At 38.6% G+C, this 23,869-nt stretch overlaps 1 protein-coding gene across 9 annotated transcripts; it reads left to right on the forward strand.

The window, feature by feature from the left end:
* The first annotated feature begins 1,925 nt into the window (after positions 1-1,925).
* LOC108016011 (uncharacterized) lies at positions 1,926-23,075 on the forward strand. Of its 9 annotated transcripts, none has more exons than XM_036819093.3 (8): positions 1,926-3,167; positions 9,124-9,160; positions 15,642-15,730; positions 16,196-16,425; positions 16,932-17,379; positions 18,133-19,055; positions 19,917-20,660; positions 21,343-23,075. In XM_036819093.3, the coding sequence occupies exons 1-8, from the start codon at positions 3,038-3,040 to the stop codon at positions 22,063-22,065; spliced, it is 3,324 nt and encodes a 1,107-aa protein (XP_036674988.3). In that variant the 5' UTR covers positions 1,926-3,037; the 3' UTR covers positions 22,066-23,075. The 9 variants fall into 9 exon arrangements, with proteins under 9 accessions (XP_036674988.3, XP_036674995.3, XP_065722048.2 ...); XM_036819100.3 differs by having other exon boundaries at positions 2,446-3,167; positions 18,133-18,620; XM_065865976.2 differs by lacking the exons at positions 1,926-3,167; positions 9,124-9,160 and adding an exon at positions 6,776-6,813.
* The last annotated feature ends 794 nt before the right edge of the window (positions 23,076-23,869 follow it).

Genomic DNA, 23,869 nt, shown 5'->3' on the forward strand with positions numbered 1-23,869 from the left:
TGCACTAGATACGATACTACAACTAAATACTTAATTTTGCTCTTTGCCGTTGCCTTTGATTCTTTTAATTTTCCACAGCATAAGGGACGTTGGATGGGGTGGGCTAACTAATACAGATGTCTGCGTTGTCTGGCAGTACTTACGGCCTACGCACGCACACACCCACACCAAGGAGGCGCCGAGGGGGGTTCCCAATGTGGGCGGGATTTGGGAGGCGGGGTGTCTGGCTGCCTGGCTGACTGGAAGACAGCTGTTCGCAGCAATGGGTTCGATGCGACTGCAGAATAAGTCGGTCTTTCATCGCCAGCGGACGTTGTCTGTGCCTCGTTTCCATCCCCTAGGCGGAATATTACTCATACGCCGCGTGGCGCGATCACTGGCGATGCGGAAGTGAAATTGTTTTGTGATTGAAATGTAAGTAAGCAAAGCCTGCCAAAACAAATATCGTGTTTATCATTGAAAATATGTGAAAGTGCAGACCGCTGATTGACGCAGGCATCGACGAAAATTGCAGTGCACCCGTGACGTCTCTTTTAATAAATCTCTTTGGAGCGTTTATTATTCGTTGAAAATGTGAATTTTCTAATTTCGCTGAAATATCAATTTGAAATGCAGCTATCGGCAGAATAATTCGGTGGGATTTCGCTGCCCGTTCCATTTTAAAAACATTTGGTTTTAAGTTACCGAAAAGAAATATAGTATTTCAAAAGTACATTGAAAGAAAGATACAAGCCATATTGAGCTGCTGACAAGCTGCCATTAAGTGCACACTGGTTAAGATCGCACAGAAACCATATTTCAGTTTCATGTCCTCATTATAATTACTTTATGGATTGTTAAAATTTTAATAACCTTTTCAAACTAGAAAATAGCTTAATTAGACTATTACACTGGAATAAAATTACTCAAAACGTACTAGTTCTATCACAGTCTAACCTTGAGACAGCCGATCGTCGATCTCTTTTTTTCAAGAAACCAAAGCTCTGCCGTTTTGTATATCATTCATTGACCGGTTCGATTGTTTAGTCAGATGTTTTAAATAAATTACACATGCTACTAGGTAAACAAACATTCGGCATTGGAGCAACTCAAGCAATTAGACATTTAAGACCATCGGAAATCGTTTTTGAATTTCCCAAACTCATTGAGCTATAAAACAATTCTATTTCTGCCGTCCCCCTGTCCTTCCAGAATGCAGTCAAATGTTTTCAAAGTGCTTAAATTTTTGCTTGACACATTTTGACATAATGTTTTAAAAGCGAGACAGTTTCGGTGCTTAATGAATGATTTATTGAGTGAGTTCCGTTCCAAAATTCGGAAATATTTTCTTGGCATAACAGGACTTGTTGTCTTGGCGACTGCGGATTTTACAAATATTATCGCTCTTGGGGCCCAGAGTCCGTGCAACGTGTAGGTGTTTCATTCGAACTTTCCCCGAATTTCGTTCGATTTCCATTTTCCCAATGCTAATGTAGAAATCGCAGAACGCCCCCGAAGGGCAGACAGGTAATATTTATCTCCAGCCCGCCCCAATGAGCTCATATTTAATACGTGGTCGGAGGTAAACACGCACACGAATCGTATCTGCCGACATGTCTAATAGGAAATTGGCTAGAAGCGGCCAACTATTTGAGTTTCCCTCTGTTCCTCAGATCTGGTGGTGTATCGTAATACTAGTACGCCCGGACTTGTATAAAATAAACAGGCAAAGGTACAATAAATTGAGGCAAACTTATTTGTATGTGTGCCCGAGCAACAAAAGTACAAGAAAATACAAATATCGAACACAATGGAAACAATAATGTGCGAAACGATTGGAAATGCGCCACAGTCGCTGACGCTGTCTCCACCGCCGTTGCCCCCTCTGTCTCTGTCTATATCTCTATATCTCTGGGCCAGTCCGGTCAGCGTCCGATTCTCGGCCAGAAGCAGCCGGCTACCCGGAGGGCCAACATCAAGTCGCAGGCGCGAAAAGGCAATCGATTGGAATTATCGGAGTAATCGTTTAAATTAATAAAATTCTATCGGGTATACATTTTTTTATAAAATCGAAAAGAGTCTGCTCACTGAAAATCTATTCTAAGGTGTGATCGTAAAATCAATCGATTACAATTATCGAAATAATCGCTCTAAGTCGATCAAGGAAAGACAAAAATTTTAATGTTGGTGGCAAAAATGATGTGTGGCCCCTAATTAAAGAACTAAAAGTGTCTAAAATTAATAGGAGGTCCACCATTTAAGATCAATTTTTGTGTTTCGTCGTAACTATCGAAAATATCGTCAGCCTATCGGTGCCAAATATTCTGTGTCAAAATTACAAAGTTAAAAGTGTGCTTAAACCCCATTTTTAAGTATTCTTCCTTTCTTTTTGGTAGAATAAATGGAATACCCTTTAAAAGACTATCCATTATATATGATACACATTCCAAAATAAATCGATAAGCGAGTGATACTACTGATCAACGATAACCATTTTTCTTTTATTTTCGTGTTCCTCAGCAGTAAACGTGCTAAGCTCTCCAAAATACCTTCGTTTGGCATCCAAGCAGGTGACAAGTGTTAAAGTGCAATGTGCTAATTATGTCACACGGGGCGTATGCGTGCTGTTGAAAGCCAATAGCAAGTGAAAGCCAAAGTAAAAGGCGCAAACGGGAATCAGAAAATCGAGTCGAATCGAATCGAAAGAAAAGGAGAAGGTGGCAAAGGAAAAGGTCTAAACGGGCATTCAATACTTGTTGAGTTATTAGCTGTGTGTGTTCGAGTGCGATTGTGGAAACAAACAAATGTCAACTGCCAATGCCCGGAGAGTGTAAAAAGAAAGATGTGATAAATACGAGCCGAATCGCAGGGGAATCGGAAGCGGAATCGGAATCCGTGGAAAACGAAAATGAAGTGTCAGCGTTTCGGGATGAAATTATCAATTGGGCAAGCTGCTGCTGAAATGTGATTTATCCACCTGCCTGCGGGTGAGGTGTTCTCCGGGTGTTAGCCGCGTGTAGAAGGTGTGTGCGTGTAGACAACAAAGGGAAATAATGTCATGCATTGGCTCGACGGCATTTCTTTGGATGACAATTTAATTAGCGGACGCGCCAGCGGCAGCAACGGCGACAACAGCGACGGCAATCAGCGGAAATCAACGCAGTCGAGCTCATCGCCCACCAAAGCAAGTAGGTTGCACCTATACCAGGGCGCACAGTACCACAGTATGTACACCCACTACACCCACACCCACGAGCTTTAATTTGCTGGCGTGAGCCACCAGAGCGTGTTTATTTGGCTTAGAGCGAGAGGAAAGCGCAAACTATCCATGTAATCTAAATATATCCGCAAGGAGTGCTAGTTCGAAATTGGTTAACCTGAAGTTTTCAAAAGCTACTTGGGTGTTAAGTCCCCACTTCGAAAATATTTGAGCCCCTAGGAGTGTTCAGAACCTCATTTTCTAAGACCCTAAGAGCAAGCAGAACACATTTGATGTTTTGGGTTCATATATGTGAGAAAACAATAAATGATCTATTAAACATTTGCAGATGATTTACTGGTTTTACAAACCGTTAAATTAAATACTTCTATACAATTTTATTTTTGAAGATCTATTAGAATTATAATAGAGTTAAGGAGGTAATCAAAGACCATTAAGATCATCAATTGTAAGCAAATTGACGAAAAAGTTCCTGAGCATAATATAGTAAGACTTAAGATTTGCTTACACATCGTTTACGGGATAAACTATGGTATCTAAGGTATTGGTATTTTTAAACCAGCTTAGATCTCAGTGTAATACATGAATATTTTGTTGTTTATAAATTATCAAAAAATTATATTTTTTGGCTAAAGTTTGTCTTTATAAAAGTATAAATACTTTTGGTAAATAAATGTCGGTTGGAAATATAAGGAAGTCAATAACAGCTGAAACAGAATCTCTCATTTCTATTTTATTTATTTGTTGTTTTGTGCCAAACAAATAGTTTTTTGCAGCTATTTGCTAAAAAGCATTGCAGGAAGAAACGTGCGGCAAGGAAAATACAAAAGAATTTTCGGGTCAAACGAAAAAAATACTATCTGAAAAATATATTTCAATTAGGCCATAAAATATACTTGAAAACGGTTTTATCCAATTACCCGATTTACTCAGCCTCCTTCAATCAGCGGGATTCCAGCCAAATTTGTCTTTCGCAGAGTAAAAATGGGATTCAAACGTATAGGGGGGAAAATGGATTGTATTCAATTTTAATTGGGCAGCAAATTATTTCAGCCCCCGCCCGTGTGTTTACTCGCGGGTTGCTTATAATTCAGTTTCAATTATTAAAAACATATTCATCATTTAGTCCGAGCAATTAGCAATGAATGAAAGGCAAATAGAAAAATCGTTCGTACTTCATTCTCGATTCGATTTCATGCGGATGTGGCTCATTGAACTTGTTTGTGGGTGTTTTTAAAAATATATTTCATGAATCGATTCGGCTGTTATGGTAACGATTCCCCGGCAAACTTGTGGGGCCAATTAAATCGGTCTCGCTTCCGTTACCTTGATCGCTCGTCGATCATCCGCCAGGAATGGCCGCATTGATCTGAATTTTCCGCTCAGTATTTAGCCCATTTTCCGAAAGCCTTCAATTAGCACAGCCGGATCGTGTGGATCCAATCCGAATTGCTTGACGCATTGATTTTATTTTGGAAATAATTCGCAGCGGCTACAACTCGCAAAGTGTTGGTAGCTGTAAATCTCAGCAAATCTCAGCAAAGTCCGCAAATTGCCGGCATATGGTAATTTAATTTGTAATTTATTGTTTACAAATTCCTGCTGGTTTCATTTTGTATAGTTGCGTTTCCTTGCGACGTCCAAACATTACATCTTGTGGCATGTTGGTAAAAATAGGCACGACTCTCTCACCTTTTTGGAACGTCTGCGGATGACCCAGTAAAGCAAATGAGGCAGCGTATTTGTCAGTCCGAAAATCTCAAAAATCTAAATAAGTTGTTGAGACTCTGACAGATTCAATAATAATAAATTACTGTGAGAATATTAACACAAAAAGGAAAACCATTTGTATTTATAATAGCTGTATAAATCTTTTATCTACTATAACCAAAAGTCAATACCTTACTCTCAACATTTTTATAGAGTCTGTTCTCAACTTTTTTTGGATCATTTTAGAAATAATTAAACAGGTAGCACTTGTCAAACAAACTTATATTTTTTAGAAGTCCTATTAAACAATTTGTGATAATAAAATCTTTGGCCTTCTGTGCTTCCTTCGATAAGTATTTGATGGCTTATATTGGACACTAAAGGTGTTTATTTATTGATTTCTCGTAAGCCGCCAAAGCCTGCGGAAAAGCCCAATAAAATTAAAAACACAATGGCCCATAAAAATAAATCTCTGTCGCCCCTTCCGCACTTTGTCCAGAGAATTAGAAAACTCATATGTTGGCCATTATAAACTTTAACTGCTGCGGTCACACATCAAAAGTTGTGCCCAACGAGTGCAGGCATTATGTGTATTTATGAAATCGTTCATAGTCGGCCGAAAGATCCTCTCGTTCGTTTATCTGGCATAAAAAGTGACCCACACACATCTGTACATCTGTATCATAAGGAGGCACACTGCCCCATAATAGAACCATAAACTGCAACAGGCGGCGGCAGAAATAGACACAAACTTGTTCATTTTGCTTATTTGTCAGAGAGTTTGCTTGTGCATTTTGTTTACTCGACCCCTGTCTTTAGCACCATTTCTTTTCTCTCTCTGTATTTCCCACTTTTCTTAAATTTTTCCACTCTTTTTGGAGTCGTCTAGCCGGCACAGTGCTGACCAATATTATGCTGCCGAGAATGAGTTCTAGTTTATATTAATAGCCATATATTTTTGAAATAGGAAAAGAAAAAAGTAAAGGTTAATGGAAATCAGCTTCAGTCAAAGAAAAACCATTTACTAAATTTAAAAAATGTATATATATATTTATTTATAAATATCATACATTTATTTAGAGCGTATTTAGTGTGTCTGAAATATTTTTAATACATTTTCGCCCACAAATAAGTTTTAAAATTGATATTCTTCTTAAAAAATGTTAGTAATAGTTATATGCTCATCAGAAATTCCTAGTTGGCCTTTGGAATTGTATAAACACAATAATCGATCCCACTTTTTTGAATGAAATTCGAAGGAAAATCAATCGATTGTTATTGCCAGTGAACATTTTTATGAGTCCCACTGTCGGCAGACGGTTTAGCAGCTCACGCACATTCCGGCAGTTTATTGGCATGCCGTATGTTGGCCCGCTCGAATGCACCACCCCCCGTTCCCGCTATCCGCCCTCTGCCCACCGAACGCACACATACATAGGGGCAACAACAAATAAACTGTGGCTACGCAAAATATTTAACACGAAAACGCAGAATACACACAATCCACGGGTGAAGCCAAGTGGTTGCAGTTCCCACTCGCGTGCCTCGCAGGCCACATCGTATCTGAACCTGAATCCGTCCGAGAAAGTATCTTGTGTCCGGGGCAGTGCGTATCTCTTTGTCACCCCCTATCGCGCGTGGGTGTCGTGGCCCAAAACCGCTCTCCTCCAACCACACATATAAGTAAATGAAAGTGTGTCCAAAAGTGCACCTATAAAATCACCTGGTGATCATCTTTAATGGGAGATAATGCTTAAAAAGTCGGCATAAATTACCATAAAATGAATTAAAATTTAAATGTGCGGCTGGTTATTTGCGAATTTTCAGCATTCATAACGTTCGCTCCAAACTGGCTCTTCATAAAATTTAATACAAATATTTATGAGTTCTTATTACGATACTGAGTAAGTTTATAAATAAAATAAATTCACTCTCCCCCTTTGTTTATTCAAAATGTATATTCTTGCAAAAGATATTAAGCTTGCGGAATTCGCAGATTCAATCATAACTTGGCAGTTTATATTCCTTCAATTGGCATCTTTTGAATGGAATTAAAACGTGTCTGCAATATCTTTTCTGGAATCTTTCGTAAATCTTTCACCTTGATAAATTTACGACCCCAGCCATAAATTAGCTGAAAGGAATGTATATATATATTCCATTATATAGGGTCCTGTGCGCCAGTTATGTAATGGACAAAGAAAATCCTTTCAATGCTGCCCGAGAGAAAAGAAAAAGTCCCCAAGAGGGTGCGGGTATGGTTGGGATGGATACGGGGAGGCCGTCAAGGAGCGAGGCTGAATTGTAACACATGTAAATATTAATGAAGGATGACAATGTGTACTTGACAACTTAATCGATAAATCAATTGCTATGCCAGATAATGCTTTACCCCTTTTGAATAAAAAATGTGTGTTCCGCTACAGTTTTTTGTCTGGCCCTTTGTGGCTGTTTGATAAGGAGGTTGAGGGTGGGTGGCGCTCGGTGCGTGTGTAGCATACATCCTGGCGCTGGTACATTGTGTAACCCACAGCCCACGAACACATACCGTCCAGACAGCGTCGCCGCAAAACCCATAAAGAACGGAATGTCATTGAACATCTAGATATTAAAACGGGAATCAGTATTCCACACGGCATGCCGCCGAACCCAAGATTTTTAAGGTGCCATGAAACGTATTCAAAATGACAAGGCACTTTCGAAAATAAATTTTCTTTAAAAAAAGAAGCATACCAAATCTAACAGGCTTTTAGAATTTAAAACCGTAATTAAGGTGTTCAAAGTAATAAGCCTTTTGCCATTTATAATTTTTTTAAGTAACTGCCTTTTTTAAGCCAAAATAAACATTTTGTATACAAGAATTAAAAAAGGAAAATGTCAAAAACTAATTTTTTTAAAATTAATGTCAATATTATGCTTTAATCCCCAAAATGAAGATGCATTCAATCGTTTTATAGAATTAGAAAAAATAAATTTTTAATGATAGTTTCTTTAAAATACTTCAATATTTAAAATCAATTATTTTTCAACTGCTTAAAAGTAAGACGTACACTAACAAACCTTAAGGTTTATGTACACTGCTACATAAAAAAAGATTTGTCTAAAACATATATTTGTACAAGGGTTTTTTTAAATTTTTCTTTTTTTTTAGCAACTAAATAATGTTTTTGAACTTCGAACTAGCTTTTCTTTCTTCATTTTTTTTTGGATTTTACTGTTCAAAGCTCTTTTTTCTTAAAAAATACAAAGTTCAGCGACAAGATAAACGAGTAAGCTAGAAAGGTTTTATAATTTTTATAGGTCGTTAAAATTCATAAATATAAATCTTTCGCCTGTGCTTTTATTCTTGAAGAGGATCACTAGCCGAGTCGATCTTGCCATTTCCGTCTGTGATCTAAGAAACTATTAGCTAGAAAGTTTAAATTTACTATACTGATGCCGGGGATTCAAGCGGAAGTTTGTTATCCTGTTGTGCGCCCCAATAACGATTAAATCTTTCTGGCCCCACATATTTAAAGGTTTGCTTCATCTTAGTGTCACCGCCGTGGATTGTTTATGGATAAATTAAAAGTGTTAGCTACATATGTAATAGGTATATAATAGTCGAGGCATCTATAGCGTTCCTCTCTTCATTCTTATTATACTTCATATTATGAGTTCTGTATGAGAAACCTTTAAACCCCTCCTTAAGGCTCGAAGCTTATTTTTTACCAATAAAAACTATTAATTATATTGTAAGGCCTAAAGGTTAAGCTGTCATTGCTAAAAATATTTATACAGACATGTGTGATACATCATGTTACTTTGCTATTTTATCCAACTGTTTTTTTCAGGCTGCGTTTTTCTAATATGTAATTTTTCAATGCGCTTACATACTCTGCTCTTGTCTAAATAAACACGCTCTCAGCTATTTGTAAACAAAGCGATCGAAGCTAAAACCAAACAGAACCAAAATAACAATTCAAAACCAAAAAAAATAAAAGAAAACCCACACACAAAAACAAAATCAAATAGGCAAGAAAATAATTTTCCATTTTCTTTATTATGATTTTGTCTTTATCCCCTATCTTCCACTCTTTTCCCTCTACCTCTTATATTTTCTGTTATGTTTTGGTTTTGTGTACATTTTTTGTTTTACTTTATGTGTATTTTGTTTTTTGTTTGTTGGTTTTTCATTCACATGCGGGAAAACTAATGCACGACTATGCTCCGAGAACGAAGACGTCATGCACACTATAAGCTAAACAGCAGGTAAACTTAATAATAATTTCCATTACTAGCTATAAGCTTTAAAATTAAGTATACGTCCTGAAATCTAAAAGAATGGTGTGCCCCCTTGAAAGCGATCGGAAATATAAGAGAAAAAGCTTTGCGATATAGCTTTAAAGGAGGGGAACTAAGATCCTCTCTTATATTTTACATTAAAATTTGTGAAGCTTTTATGATCAGTAAAAGCTTATTTTGCATATGGCTTTTTGGTTCTGTATTTTATAGGAAATCTTATCACCATAACATGTTTGAAAATAATATGCTCTGGATTATTTGTTTACAATATATTCATTTTCAAAATTATGAACATGATTGGTAGCTCTGTACACTCCTTTGAAATCAACATAACCGTAATCAACGAATCATCTCTTCGATCTAATATATGGCTGCCATTAATGTCCATATGTATATTGGCGAGCCATAAATTATAGCCGCATTCCCAAACGCTCAGGTACTTTCCCAAATTACGCCAACTATTGCTTAGGCAAACAACTTGGTGAATTTTAAAGTCCAAGATTAAACTGTCCCCGTCAAATTTATGTCAAAATAAACAATAGATACAGCGGCGGTAAATGACAGCGGCGATTAGCTTTGAAACAAATTGGCACGAGTTTAGAAGAGGTGCGGACTCCTTAATTTATATTTATGCTTCTGACGCGCTCAGTTAACCTTTGCTAATTTTCTAATTGGCTGATAAATAAGCGGACTCACACACATTTTTCATTAACGAAAATATTATTTATTGGAAGTGGTGGCCAACATGTGAACTTTACATAATGAATAAACACCAGAGAGGAACTGGCCGATTGAGTGTACTTATTTTTAAAATGTTGTGCGTATTAGAACACATATATGTCCAAGATTTAATGGGATCCACGGATGTGTGGGTGCCAGATATAGTTTTATTTTTTTTATTTAGGCTGCCAATGTCGCGACACATTTCACTAGAAGAGAGGGCAGCCTGGTCGTGCAATTTATTCCATTCTGATCTCAATAAAAGAGCTGTTAATTTAATTGAAAATGCGGTTATTGTTAATTTACTCTATCATCTGCTGCTTACCAAAGAAATAAATTAATTTCTTCTACACCCAGTTACAACATTGACAATTCACAAAACCCAAACGAAATCCAGCATGGAATGCGATTAAAGGCTTGATTAATTTCCATTTATATCCTATGTTATTAATACCGAGGCTGCACCCCACAAAAAATGGACCAAACGGATATTTCATTCAACAAATAAATTTGCGAGTAAATACAGTCAATGTGCTTGGAGAAAAAATTAAAAAACAATATTGACATAATTAGATGGTTAATTGATTATGCAAGCAATACATATTATTTTATTTTTTAGCCAGCCCTGAAGAGACAACAAAAAATCTCAAATATTTGTACAATTGTTCATTAATTTTTTGCCAATTAATGAAAATTTTAATAGTTTGTGAAAAGATTTAAGAAAACATTTTAAAAACCAACTAAGACCTGCCTTGAAGTAACACTTGCAAATTAAAACAGAAATTTACCCTATTCATTGTTACAGTTTTGTGGATGAATTTACATTTTTCTTTTTTTGGTATAAACTTGTTTTTTACCAAAATGTGTTTTTTTTAAATTAATTTTTTGTAGTTAAAATATTTTTCTTGATATAAACTAGGTTATTAAACGAAGTATTATTTACATGTGGCGAAAAACATTATGTTCACAATACTTTTCCATAAAAGCCCTGTGGAGAGAATGTTCGACCAAGGTTCGAAATGTAATTTGTTTAAAATTTAGAATCTACTTTTGAAGAATTTTTATTAAAATGATTGATTTTAATGTAAATTTTATACAGCTGCGTAGATATTCAAAACAATCCTTACATAGCTTTTAGAGTATTCGGCATAAATGCAAGTAGTCTAAAGACTGTAAGTGATTTCTATATTTATTATTACAAGTGATACCGTAAAAAATAAATAAGTATCTCCACGACCTACAAAAATTCTTAGTAATGAAAATTTTTCTTAAGTATCAGTGCGATTAAATTTATTAGTTCGTTTAGCATTTATTTTCAAATATTTTGTTCAAGAGCATCTAAAGTTCGTTGTCCTTTGCATTCGTTGGCCGTTTAGCTTTCTGCGCTCTTTATTCGTCTGGTGGGGCTTTTGTTAATCTTATAAACGAATTCTCGACACAGCATGCGTATTTCATTGAGAACGTTGATTTGTTGTTCCTTCGATTTACTCGCCCAAATTTGCTTTATGAAACTTTTTTGCTGCGTTCGCTTTTCGTTTTCGTTTTTAATTTTCCTTTTAATTTGTATAAAAATTGATGCAGACAAAGCTTGTTGCTCTTGGCGGCAGCGTTCAATGCCAGTCGTCGGCGATTGTTGTTCTAGTCGCTTTGTTTTTTGGCCAAAACTGATCTCGCCCAACTGTCAGTTTTCGGTTTATAGTCGACTCGTGCGGTTTTGCTGCGGTGAAATTGACTTCTGTTCGCCCATTTCTCATATTGTCACGCGGCTGTTTGTTAACAGAAACTATAATTAATTATTTAAGTTAATGTGGAGTCGATGAGAAAGGTGCGGCTGTGAAAATATCGTCGATGATTGCATAAACTTGGGAGAAACCCTTAAAAGTGTGTCTCTTCAGTTACCAGTGCAGATAGTTTTTCTAAAATAAATGAAAGGCGCCAAGACAACTCGATCTCAATATGAAAGGACCAAGAGCAAAAGCAACAAGCGCTCGGAAAAGTCGGCCAAGTAAGAGAAAATCGAAGAAAAAGTTTATCCATTTACAATTCCCTTTCCCAATGCCTCGCCAAATGCACTTTAATTTTGGGAACGGACATCTGGCCCTCGAACATTATAAAAAGTCATTAACATTTTTTCTAATATCCGTACACTTTAGCGGTCGTATAATAAACAATATTCGCTTATGGCCAGCCGAACTAAAAATAAGTCCAGTTTGTTTATCATCGGTTCGTGTACATTGTCCAACTTGATTTTACACTGCAAAGTTGTATACAAAGCTCGCTAATAATGTTTACTAATGCAAATCTATCTGGAATCTGTGTATTTTTCTTAGTGCCTGTGTATAGTGGTTCCTGTGTGTGTGGACTTCAATAAAACTGCCATAGTTTGCCTGCTATCGATCATCAGTTTATCGATTTTATTGTTTGGTATATTTAGAGCAAACGTGACGCTAAAAAGCGTTTTTTGTGTATATTGAAAGTCCACGAAAAAGAATTAAGAAACTAGGGCTGGACCGCATACGTGAACCAGTATCTTTGAACCAGAAAAAATTCCTACTGAAATTTATGAAATTGAAAATTTTTTTAAACAAATTAATATAAATTTGAACAGAACTATGTTTCTTTTACGATGCTGTCAGGATTTATTTTTTAGAAACATATAAAGGCATAACTTGATACACTGTCATTACGTGCCAGATGTAAATTTCTTTGTGAAGAATCTTTACCTATATCGGCAATTGAGTTAGTTTTAAACACCGAAACTTCAGGAAAATTAAAATCTTGGTCAATAAATGATTTTTTGTTAATCATCAAAAACATCAAAGAAAGCTAATTCTGTGAAATTACAAGTATTTGAGAATTCCAAAATTATAGTAGAGGAATCACGGGTGAAAGAAGTGTAGAAAGAGTAAATTTGTATAGAAGTCACTATAAAAGCTAGCATTCTACACCACTTTGAATAAATATACAATTTATATTTGGAAAGGTTGTAGACGTCTGCTAATCTATTTAGTGGCAATGTGTGGATTTCTTTTTTTTAAGCTATCGAAACGAAACTTTTTTATTAGTTAATTGTTTTTAAAACTACACAAAAACAACAACTTGATGTGGTTTGATATTATTTTATCTTATTTGTAATGTATTTAGAGGCTGGCGATTTGATAAGGCCTTCTTGTTTTATTATCATTAGGGTGTTTTCAGTATTGTTAGTAAGACTTGGTATTAATTATCTAACGTTTAAAAAATTACATTATTAAATTTAAGAAAAGTGAACATTTTTGGCCTTATGAAATATCAAACAAAAACACCTCTTAACGAGGTAAAAAGTAGTGACGAACGCGCCTTTAACAAAAATGTATGATATCAACAATTGTGAAGAAAAATGATATTACATTCGATAAAATAAATAAACTATGTTAAATTTATGATTTCGGCCCGCAATAGTAAATATTTATTTACCTACACGTAAATTTTCTGATGTAGCGTGCCGAATACATAAATTTTATATAGTTTATAAAAGCCGGCGGCTTTTATCCCCACCGTATCCAGCAGCTTCAATTTTTTAAATTTTTACTTTTACACTTTCACCGCTTTTTCTCCCAAACAAATCTATATTTCGAAATTCTCTATGCAATCTTCTTAGTTAGTGCGATACCTTTCGATTGGTGTATCACTCGTTACGATCGGACCATAATGGCAGATTTTCAACTCTGCGGCTATATTTCGTAGTTGTCTTCGCACGCTCTCTTGCGCGCTTCGCCACTACGTGTACTGCCGTCCACAGTGATATTCATTTTTTTTATAACCCACTCTTTTGGTTTTTCTATTAGAATTTAGCTCAGCAGAGCTTTGAGGTTACCATCAATTGAGAATTTGTATAGTTTTAGCCCGGGCTATCCTTGAATAAGAAGAAGGAAGCCTTTACGACCCCGTAAAATGCATATTCTTAATCAGGATTACTGGATGAGTCGATCTAGCCATATCTGACTGTCCGTATGAACGAAGAAATCATGGAAACTTTTAGAACTAAAGGGTTGAGACTTGAAATACAGCGGAATCTGCAAGACTCTGGCTCTGACATTACGCTTGCACTGTGAGTTTAAAGAAAAGGATATTTCATTCCAAATACGCACATCGTTAAACATTTTTGAAGAATCCCTGAGATATGTTTCAGGGCACTTATTTGATAACAAGTCATTCCATTTGACATATTAACATAAATATCAAATAAAAAGACATCTTAAGTAGATAAGGGGTCGTGACGATCGCACCTTCAACATACAAAAGTTCTGATATCAAATTTTGTGACCAGAAATGCTTGTAAGTTTGACAAAACAAATACACTATACTAGGCTTATAAAAGGGACGTTTATCCCCACCGGACCCAACAGTTGAAATGTTCTAAATTTTCAGTTTTTCAGTTACACCGCTCTTTTTCCCAAACCAATAAAACTTCGAAAAGTCTTGGTATGCACTCCATTTAGTTTTTGCGATATCTTTTAATGGGTGTATCGCTCGTTATTGAACCATCACTAGAGATTTGAAATTCTTGGGCTATATATAGTAGCACTCTGATGGTGCACTTCTTCACTACGTGGAACGCCGTCCACAGCGACTCGCAAATGAAGGGATGAATCATTTATCATGTACGCCTAAAAGACTACCATACATTCATGGATCGTTCCAAAAGATTTTCGAGAGAGCTTGTAATCCAAATTATTTAGAATGAAAACTCTTTTTCAATCACACAAAATAAATGACACTTGTCTGAGTTGAGCGTGCTGGCCAAATATTTGAAAATCTTTTGGGCCTTATAAATATGGGGCGATGTTTTCAGATCTACGCATTCCACAATTCGTTGGGGAGACGGTCTCCCAGACGAGATATGTACGTTCGAATATATGTACCCATTTGTGTTCATAAATATTTGTTCATGCAAGCATATGAGATGGCTCTAAGAGCTGGGGTCCCACAAGCGATCGGCAGTTTGTCAAAAATTCTCAACGCAGACAGGAGTGTCAAATCGCTTGGTATAAAAAACGTAAGTTATGGAAAATTTGCAAAGAATCCCAATTTTATGGATCATTTGGGATTTGAATAGATCTTTTAAGATGCTTAATTTGATTTGCAAAGAAGAGGCAGTGCGCGGAGAGGTCAAGGGAAACTTTGGAATACTCTTTGTGAAGATACCCGATTGAATTTATTTTCTTAGCAAATTCTGGTAAAATTTTCCCTTACTTTGCTGCGTACGTTAACAGCCGTTGATTGGATATAATAATTTATTTATGCATCGTTGTTGTAATTTATAGCTCTGCTGTGCTTGTTTTTTTCTTCCTTGGTGTTTTTTCTTTAGCACCACCTCCAAACACACCAAATCGGTGATATATTTATATTTATTTTTTCTACAACGCCGCTTTTTTATTATTATTTATTTATACGTGCCGAGTGTTGAAAGGCCGCAGCCGTATAGTCGAGGAGAACGTCTAACAATTGGTACCAATGCTGGACCTATCCGGTTCAGTTGACTTACAGCATTCGTTGAAGAACGACCCGTGTCTTTAAGCGATTCACATATTTTTGATAGGCCAAGTTGGGAAAGAGCTAGGAATGTTGATAGGCTGCCGTTCGCCATGGCAACCGCTTAGCAATCGAAGGCAAATAATTAGTTTTATTACTTATAACACTATTCTTTTCCCAAGCATAATAACTAAGTTAATTTGGATTCTTTCAGATTGGACAGAAAGTCTTCGCGGGGCATGATATACGAAAATGAGGAGCTCAGGCTGCGCACCATTAACATTAATGCAGAAGTGGAACGAGGTACGGCCAAATTCGATGATAGCTGATCAAAAGCTGGCTAGTAATGCGTCATAATATAAAAAATACTACAACAAACAGGAAATCAAATAATCGTTAAATAAATGGCGCAAAAAACAACCTGAAAACAGCCAATTAAAAAGACATTAGACGGTGGCTAAGGAAACCAAAATAATCCTACAGAATATAGCTAAAGAAATATCTCTACACGCACCTACTCGTACATAAATATCTGCCCACCTCTTCAGATATATCTGTCGGAATATTCATTAAAAATGTTTTCATTGCCAAAACACAAGATAAGCGAATGTAAACAATGCGATTTGAGGTGTCTAAAGGTCTGACAGCTCTACGTGATGTCCACGTGCTGTTCTTTAGACTCGGCCAAATGCTATTTAGAGATGTCCATCCCGGGCTTTGCTCTGGGTTTTCTTGGCTAAGACACGCTAATATGTTTTCCCATTCCAGGGCAATCGGACATCAAGCGCCTGCGGCGGGAAAATGAGCAACTGCGTCGGGAAATCTGGACTCTGCGGGACGAGTGCGACAGGCTCAACAAGCGCTTCAAGGCAAAGCTCAATGAACACGAGTTCGGCGGATGCAGGGGCAGCGGGGGGAGTGGCGGCACCTGCCACGCCTACCGCTGCAGCGGCGGAGGCGGTGGGCGTGGGAGCGGAGGTTGTGATGTAAACAGTGATGTAAGTGGACTAGCAATTGCAAAGGAGAAAACCAGGGGTATTATCTCTGTCTCTCTATTTTCTAAATGTATATATAGTTAAAATATATATTTACGATTTGAAAGATAGATGAGAATTTTAAAAATGTATTTTAAAAACTTTTAAAGCAAGGGCAACATTCAGACGATTAGATTTTGTTAGCAAAATATTCTAGGAATGTCATGAACTTACCTAGAAAATATATTATTTTGATTTCAATTTTCAAATGGTATATGAAATGCCGGGATTCTTAAAGGCCATAAAGTTAACCATAACTAATTCATAAGCCCACATAAATTTGTTCAATACATTTTAAGTTTCATTATGTGGTTTTTAAAAATTCAATACAATGAATTAATATTTTAAAAGCGCCTGAAAAAAGTGAAAAAATATAAAATAAAAGATTAATTAAATGCATTTTTTTCTCTTTACGGTGTTCAACTCTACTTAAAAACTTATAATTTCTAAAATGTTTTTGAACTTGACAGGACTCTGACTCATGTGATACGTGTCGTGGGGCAGACGACGGCCACTGCAGCGACGAGTGCTGCCAGGAGGGTGGATCCTGTGCGCCGCTGAAGCCCCCACTTCCGCCGGAGGTGCCCAGCCACCCGTCTCCATCCAAGAACGAGGAGGGAGGCACTGGCAACCAAAACAAGGAGCAGCAGCCCATGCACTTCGATCACCTGTCGGTGGTCTCCGAGGAGACCCTGAGCAACCCGGAGCTGATGCTCGTCCGGCAGCAGGAGCACCTCACCATCTGCCCGCCAGACCCCCACGGATCGCAGAGCACTCTGCCCAGCATGATGGGACCGCTCACCCCGCTGACGCCCATCGAACTGGTGGCCAATCAGCTGAACGACCTGCAGGCGATGGTGCCACCATTGTCCTACTTCGAGAACATCCTGACGCAGCACATGGGCGCACGTAATGCGGGTAAGTAGTCCTCTCTGCTTTAGGGAATCTGATGGTTTAAAAATAATTACTTCGAATACTTAACAGGTTCTATGTATCTCGTTTCATTGAAGTTTTTGAAAATAATGATTCATTTATTTATTTTCAAAATAGAAAGAGAAAGGGAAAGCCCTTTACTTTACTAAAACTAATAATACTCACAATAATGCACAGTAAAATACCTCACAAGATATGTTAATTCAAACATTTTCTATTCATTTTTTTTGGTTTATTTAAAAACAGTATATAGCGTTATAGGAAATAAATCTTAAATATTCTGATTTTCTTTGATCTTCTTTAAATACTAATAATATTTATACAATAACAATAATAATAAGAATGCCAGACAATAGTAGTTACTAACAGCTTTTTAGTTAAAGCACCAATTATGCATTCGTGGGATTATTTTAAAAAGTATAATAAGCTAAATAGAATCCATTTAAATACTGTATTAAGCCATTTCTTACAAAATTATTTTAAATTGCTTTTCCTGCTCTTTTTTGAACCCTTTATAACTATTTAGAAAGTTAAACATAAGAAACCGTTTTTAAGATTTAAATTTTTAAAATATGTTGTTATATTTTTTGATTATTGGACGACTTAAGTTAAAGTGCTGAGATCATAAGTAAAGAATTACAGTGAAGCGATAACACACAGAAACTAGTTAAACTTAACAGATATTATCTAAGCTATTGGCAATCACTTGGAAGCCCTATTAACTGAAATATTTTGCAGCCCAAACGCCCTCTCCGGAGTTGGGAACGAGTTCGAGCACCACCACCGGCAAGACGATGCGGCACACGAACGGCTGGGACTACAACCTGCAGTCGCCCTTCACGCAGCGCAAGTACTCCGATATGTCGTCGCCGTCCCGCTCGCCACCGCCGCCCGTGAGTACGATGACCACCTTCGTGCCCACGTCCACCCTGCAGACGATGCCCAGGATCGCCCTGAATGCTCCGACGCATCTGCCGGAAGGGGGCAACATCGAAACGGTGGCCATCACGACGAATGCCGCGCAACATGCGCTCAACAGTCCGAAGCACTTCTTTGCGCCGATCAAGCCGCGCTTGAGGCTCAACACCAAGTTGGCCAACCAGGGACAGGACCTGGAGCAGGATGACCTACCGCCAGGATCGCCGCCGCCGCCCCTGCGAGATCCACCGGATATATTCGTGAACAACGCCCTGGCCTCGCCCTATCAGCGACGGGTGTCTCCACAAGTAAGTCCTCGTCACCGGCGGTCCACTCACTCGCATTGCCACGCCCACAGCCACCAGCGCAGTCGCCAACGCCCACAGCCGACCCACTGCTCCCTGCATCGGGCGGTGGTGGATGTGGCCGCTGCCGTTGGTTTGGGGGAGGTGGGTCCACACCCGGGATCCAGTGTCCTGGACATATACACTGCTGCTCTGGCAGCAGCCGCCGCCGCCAGGTGCTCTCCACTTCCGACGGCCCGGTCCGCGGAACCCATCTATGCCACAGCACAAAAGCCCGGCCACAATACGTGCATCTCGGCCACGGCTTTCACACAGCCGGTGATGACCATCACCACCCACTCCACCAAGACCACCACTTCGCCACTGAGATTGGCCGGCAAAGCGAAGGCCGTTGGCGAGGCCAAGAGGGTGGCCAAGTCCGCGGAGAACGTCAGTCAGGTGAGGGATCCTCTGGCCGGCAGACGATCATCCTCGTGTCATAGTCATATCGTTCCAGTCCTCGGACTAGCTCATCTCAAATTGGTTTAGATTCAGTGTTTAGCATTTAGTCCTTCCTAATAGTATGGATAGATTTGTATCTGTTCCATAGCTGTGTGTAGTTTCAGTCATCTGTATTACTCTTTTATCCAAGGAAAAAGTATTATTATTTATCCTTATTGTATTGTCAATTCAGATGGTGTTTTAAAATTCCAAAACAGTCGAAAATGCTTATGTCCTTAAAAAAATAAATTCATTCCATTTTCCAAATTTCGTGAGTATATTAGGAACATTATAATCCTTTTGTAAGCGTGCCAACCTATATAATAAATCTAGAATTTATAAAAAAATTGGTTCAACATGTATCAATATATCCTTTTTCGACACCTTCAAAATGGAAATTTGTTAAATTAAGTGTTTCAAAAAAAAATATAATGTTTAGTCCAATTGTTTTTCCTTACCAAATAGCTTAAAAAAAATTAAAAGGTATTCTCATTTTGGTTGATTGTTAACATCTTAGAATATAAAGAATCATATGTAGTTAATGGTACCCATATTTATTAGCTAAGAACATTCAATTATTCTCCCCCAACTCTATTTGTTCCACGTCTGATTTGGATAGTATCCCTAGATGTGTTTCAGACAGAGTCTTTAAAGTATTTTAACAATAAAATATAAATGTTTAACTTTGTAGTTATAAAATCGTGATCTCCTCTCCAAATCTTAACTAATTTAATTTTCTCCCAAAATATTGAAATGCTTTCGCTTAAATATAGCCAATTGTTTATATATTTATAATGATTTACTTAAAATTACCCGCAGACGGATTCGGTGAACTTGGAGTCGATTCTGAACGACATTGAGACCATTTCGGAGGACATACTGGCCATCCAGCTGGAGAAGAGCAAGTCGCGCGACAACCTAAGTCACAATAACAACAAAGACGACGATCGGGCGAAGAAACCCTATCGCTCCGAGATGAATCTGTATCTGCAGTACGACGGCACAAATCCGACCATATCACCCGCCACAACGGAAACGGAAATGGGAACGGCTACACCGGCAGTGACCTCGTCCAGTGAGTCGGGAAACAGTGGGAGCAGTAAGTTAGTGCGCCGCACCAGATCCTTGGAGAGGGAGCACACCGACAGTCCTGCACCGCACATTCCGGACCCCATGGCTCCGTTCCCCGACAAGTGCACCTACCTGGGATTCGAGCAGGTGAACCAGGCGGCAGGTGGAGCCGGAGTGCCTGCCCAATCACCGAATGGCCAGAGGCCGCCCATTGCAACCAAGCCAAACGTACCGCTAAAGGCACCGCCCCCTCTGCCACCCGCTCGACGGCCAACCATGCCCTCGGAACCACCGCCCCCGCCTCCAACCACTTCCGCTTCCGGCGTCATCGGTCTGCCGCCCAACAAGAGCCACCTGTACAAGTCACTGGCTACGGCGGCTGCCAAAAGAGCCATCTTCCGCTCCTCGCCTTCGCAGTTAACCAGATCCCTGGATGTGGATCTCACGGGGACGGAGGGCGAGGCGGGTGTGGACCAGGCAGCTGCTGCAAATGTGAGTACAAAAACAAAGATCGATTTTATCCGGGGAAGAATCATAGCAAATTCATCAGCCTAATTTCAAGCAAATGTTCTGGTATGACTCTTGTTTGAATCTAACAAAAATTGGACTACGGAAAATTAGTCTTTTAAAATTTCAGAAAAAAAGGACAAAAAACTCAAAATATATTTCTCTACTAATATAAATACTTTTTTGATATTGAGAATAAATTTTACTCGAATTTTCACTGTTATAAAATGAGTCTTTAAAAATTTGAGAAGTACACTTTAGTTTCAAAATTAAAGACAAAAGAAGTATGCACTCAAAAAGAAAATGTAAATATTTATTAAATATTCCAATGGTAATTTTTTTTATTTTTGAAGAATATAAATTTGACATTGAGAATTAATATTACTTAATGTAGATTAATAAATTTAACAAATTGTTTTTAATAAAATTTAGTTCAACAATATTTTGAAATTAGCCATACATTTAAGATTTTTTATCAAAGACTTTGTATAATTTTAAAACCATATATATATATTAGTCGAATTGAACAAAAGAAGAATATCAGAACTAAATATTTGCTCTCTAAGGCTGTCTATCATTCTCTTCGTACATTTCATGGAGGGGCAATGAATTATCATTTCAAAAGTATGGACATTCATATCAATTTAACCGCTCAAAACCCTTTCAGATGGATGAGTTGGCGAGGCGAAAGGCGCGACGCGTGTCCATCGTGTGTGGATCCGGACAGGGGGCCCAGCCGGATGAGGCGGCCACTCCCGTGACTTCCCTGCCCATGGCCACCGCCAGCTGTGTGGACCTGAGCACCGTGCTCACCCACCCGACCATCAAGGCCTTCAAGATAAGTCACAGCACCCCCAGTTCGCCGCATTCCTCGCGTCGCCGCACCAACAGCAATTCGATGGCACCTCCACCGGGAGCGCCGGCGGGTGGGGGACACCCCGAGGTCGGGGCCACTGCGTCGGCACCGCCCAGCACCACCCACCACCACCACCATCGCAAGGAGGGCAGCGATCCGGTTCCCATGACGGCCACCGTCAGTCGGACCAAGTGCTCCAGGCGGCACTCCGAGGGCACTGTTCACACCTTGCACAGGAACAGCGCCGCCAGCGGAGGAGGAGGAGGAGGTCACCACCACCACAGCCACGGGCACCACCACCCGCACAGCGGGATGGTGATCAGCAGCAACCCGCACCACAGCCATCATTCCCACCAGGACAGCAACCACGAGACGGCCACCTCGCTGTCCGATCGCAACTCCAACAGCTTCGGCTCCTCGCGGGAATCCTCCACGAGCTTCAGCATGCGCTCCAGCCGCCGGAAGATCTCGGTCAGCTCGCACACGGGCGGCAAGATTCCGTGGTGCGGCTGCTGGGGCAACGGGTGCCTCTAGATTGGGGAAGGGTTTCTTCATCTACCGTCCAGGAACAAAACTCAGTGTAATTCGCTTAGCTGGCTTTCATAATACTACCTAATCAAAAATAGAAACTAGGAGATTTGTCGAGATTTTAATTGTATGCATTTTATTTTTTGAAAATAGTGGATAGTTTAAAGGAATATACGACAAATTTTCATTTAGAACGAATCCATACCCTGTCAAATAACCCACTTTTAAAATATGAATAGAAATATAGCACCTATTAAAAACAAAAGACATTAAAATACTGCATTGCTCCGAACAATGGCGTAAAAGTCCATTAAAAATCCTACAATAATTGGAAATTTGTTCAGCTAGTCTGAATGGTTAGGCAGGAATTGGAATCACGGAGTAAAATAAGTTGAAGCCACTATTATTCGAATGCCAATTTTATAATACACAATTTCATTATCTGGCATTGACTAAAAGCAAAGCTTAACATTGTTAAACAAATGTGCTTACCAAAAAATCATTATGTTCTAAATAGTTATATTTCACTTTGATTTTATTTCTGGATCTAGTCAGGTTTATCTTCCTCTCTTTAAAATTTGTTTTAATAACAGTCTAAATAAATAACCTTTCTGATTTTCTCAAAAGTAACCTAGGTATTGACCACAGCTAAGTGAATTATACTGTATTCCATTCATGAGTGTACATTTCTAGATCTTCATATATCCAATTTACGTGTTTGTATATGGCTTAGTAAGTATAAATTGTTTAAGAAAAGCGGCCCGCATTTTGTTTCTAGAAACAAAGTACAAAACAATTTTAAACAGTTTAAAATTTAACCAACCCGAAGCGAAATTAATACCTGTATTTGTTGTACATATTTTTATAGAAACAATTAAGTTGTAGCATTTAAACTTTGACCTCGAACAAGAAATCATGTAAATTCTATGAACCAACCTATATTATAATTGTTGCTGAATTCGGAGAGAATACAAATCAGAAATATAAAATAGACAATTATTTATTATACCTCTTGACCTGGTTGAGTAAAAACTAATTTAATTATAGGTAAGTGTGTAAGTCCTTGAACTTTAAAAAATATCCATCAACGTTATCAAATAACACAATTATATAACGTTTTAATACTTATTGATTTAATATGTATCGCTCAATCTAATTTAGATAGGCGGGTCTTAATACTATGAAGATTAAAATGCGGAACGATAAGTTGGCTTTAATCGGCTTTGGCTCTCCATTTTAATTCCCGCGTCAGAATTTTTTCAGCAAAATTTCATTTCACGCTTGTTAGCCGCTCCAAAGTTGCACTCGGCGCGTGGACCCGCTGACTTTAACGCTGAACAGGGACAGGATGAAAATGAAAGGACACGACGGGCGGCGGCAGGAAACGCTGGCTGCAACTGCAACTGAAATTGCGCAACAAGCGAAAATATACAATATGCAAATTAGCCGCAAATTAAGGTGTAAAAATGCATGACACACAAAACGCCTCTAGGATATATGCAGGAAACAAATTAAATTTTCTCCATGTACCAGTGCAAATTGCGGTTGCAGTGCAAGGCGCGAAGGTGATGGGAGCGTGGTAAAAAAAAGGAAAAACCCAGGTCAGAGGCCACCGCAGTGCGCCAGAAAATATAGCCCAGCCGTGGGCCACAGCACAGTTTATTGTACTCCTCCTCATGCATCCCATGCTTGAAGGACACCGGACTTCATCACTGGCCAGCTGCCAGTCAATTGTGCGCCACTCGAATTCGTTTTAGAAATAACAGAGCTTATGGCTTCTTCGCTTAATTGATTGGCTGCCAAGTTTGCC

This window comes from Drosophila suzukii, chromosome 3 (assembly GCF_043229965.1).
Source record: "Drosophila suzukii chromosome 3, CBGP_Dsuzu_IsoJpt1.0, whole genome shotgun sequence".
NCBI classification, from domain to species: Eukaryota; Metazoa; Arthropoda; class Insecta; order Diptera; family Drosophilidae; genus Drosophila; species Drosophila suzukii.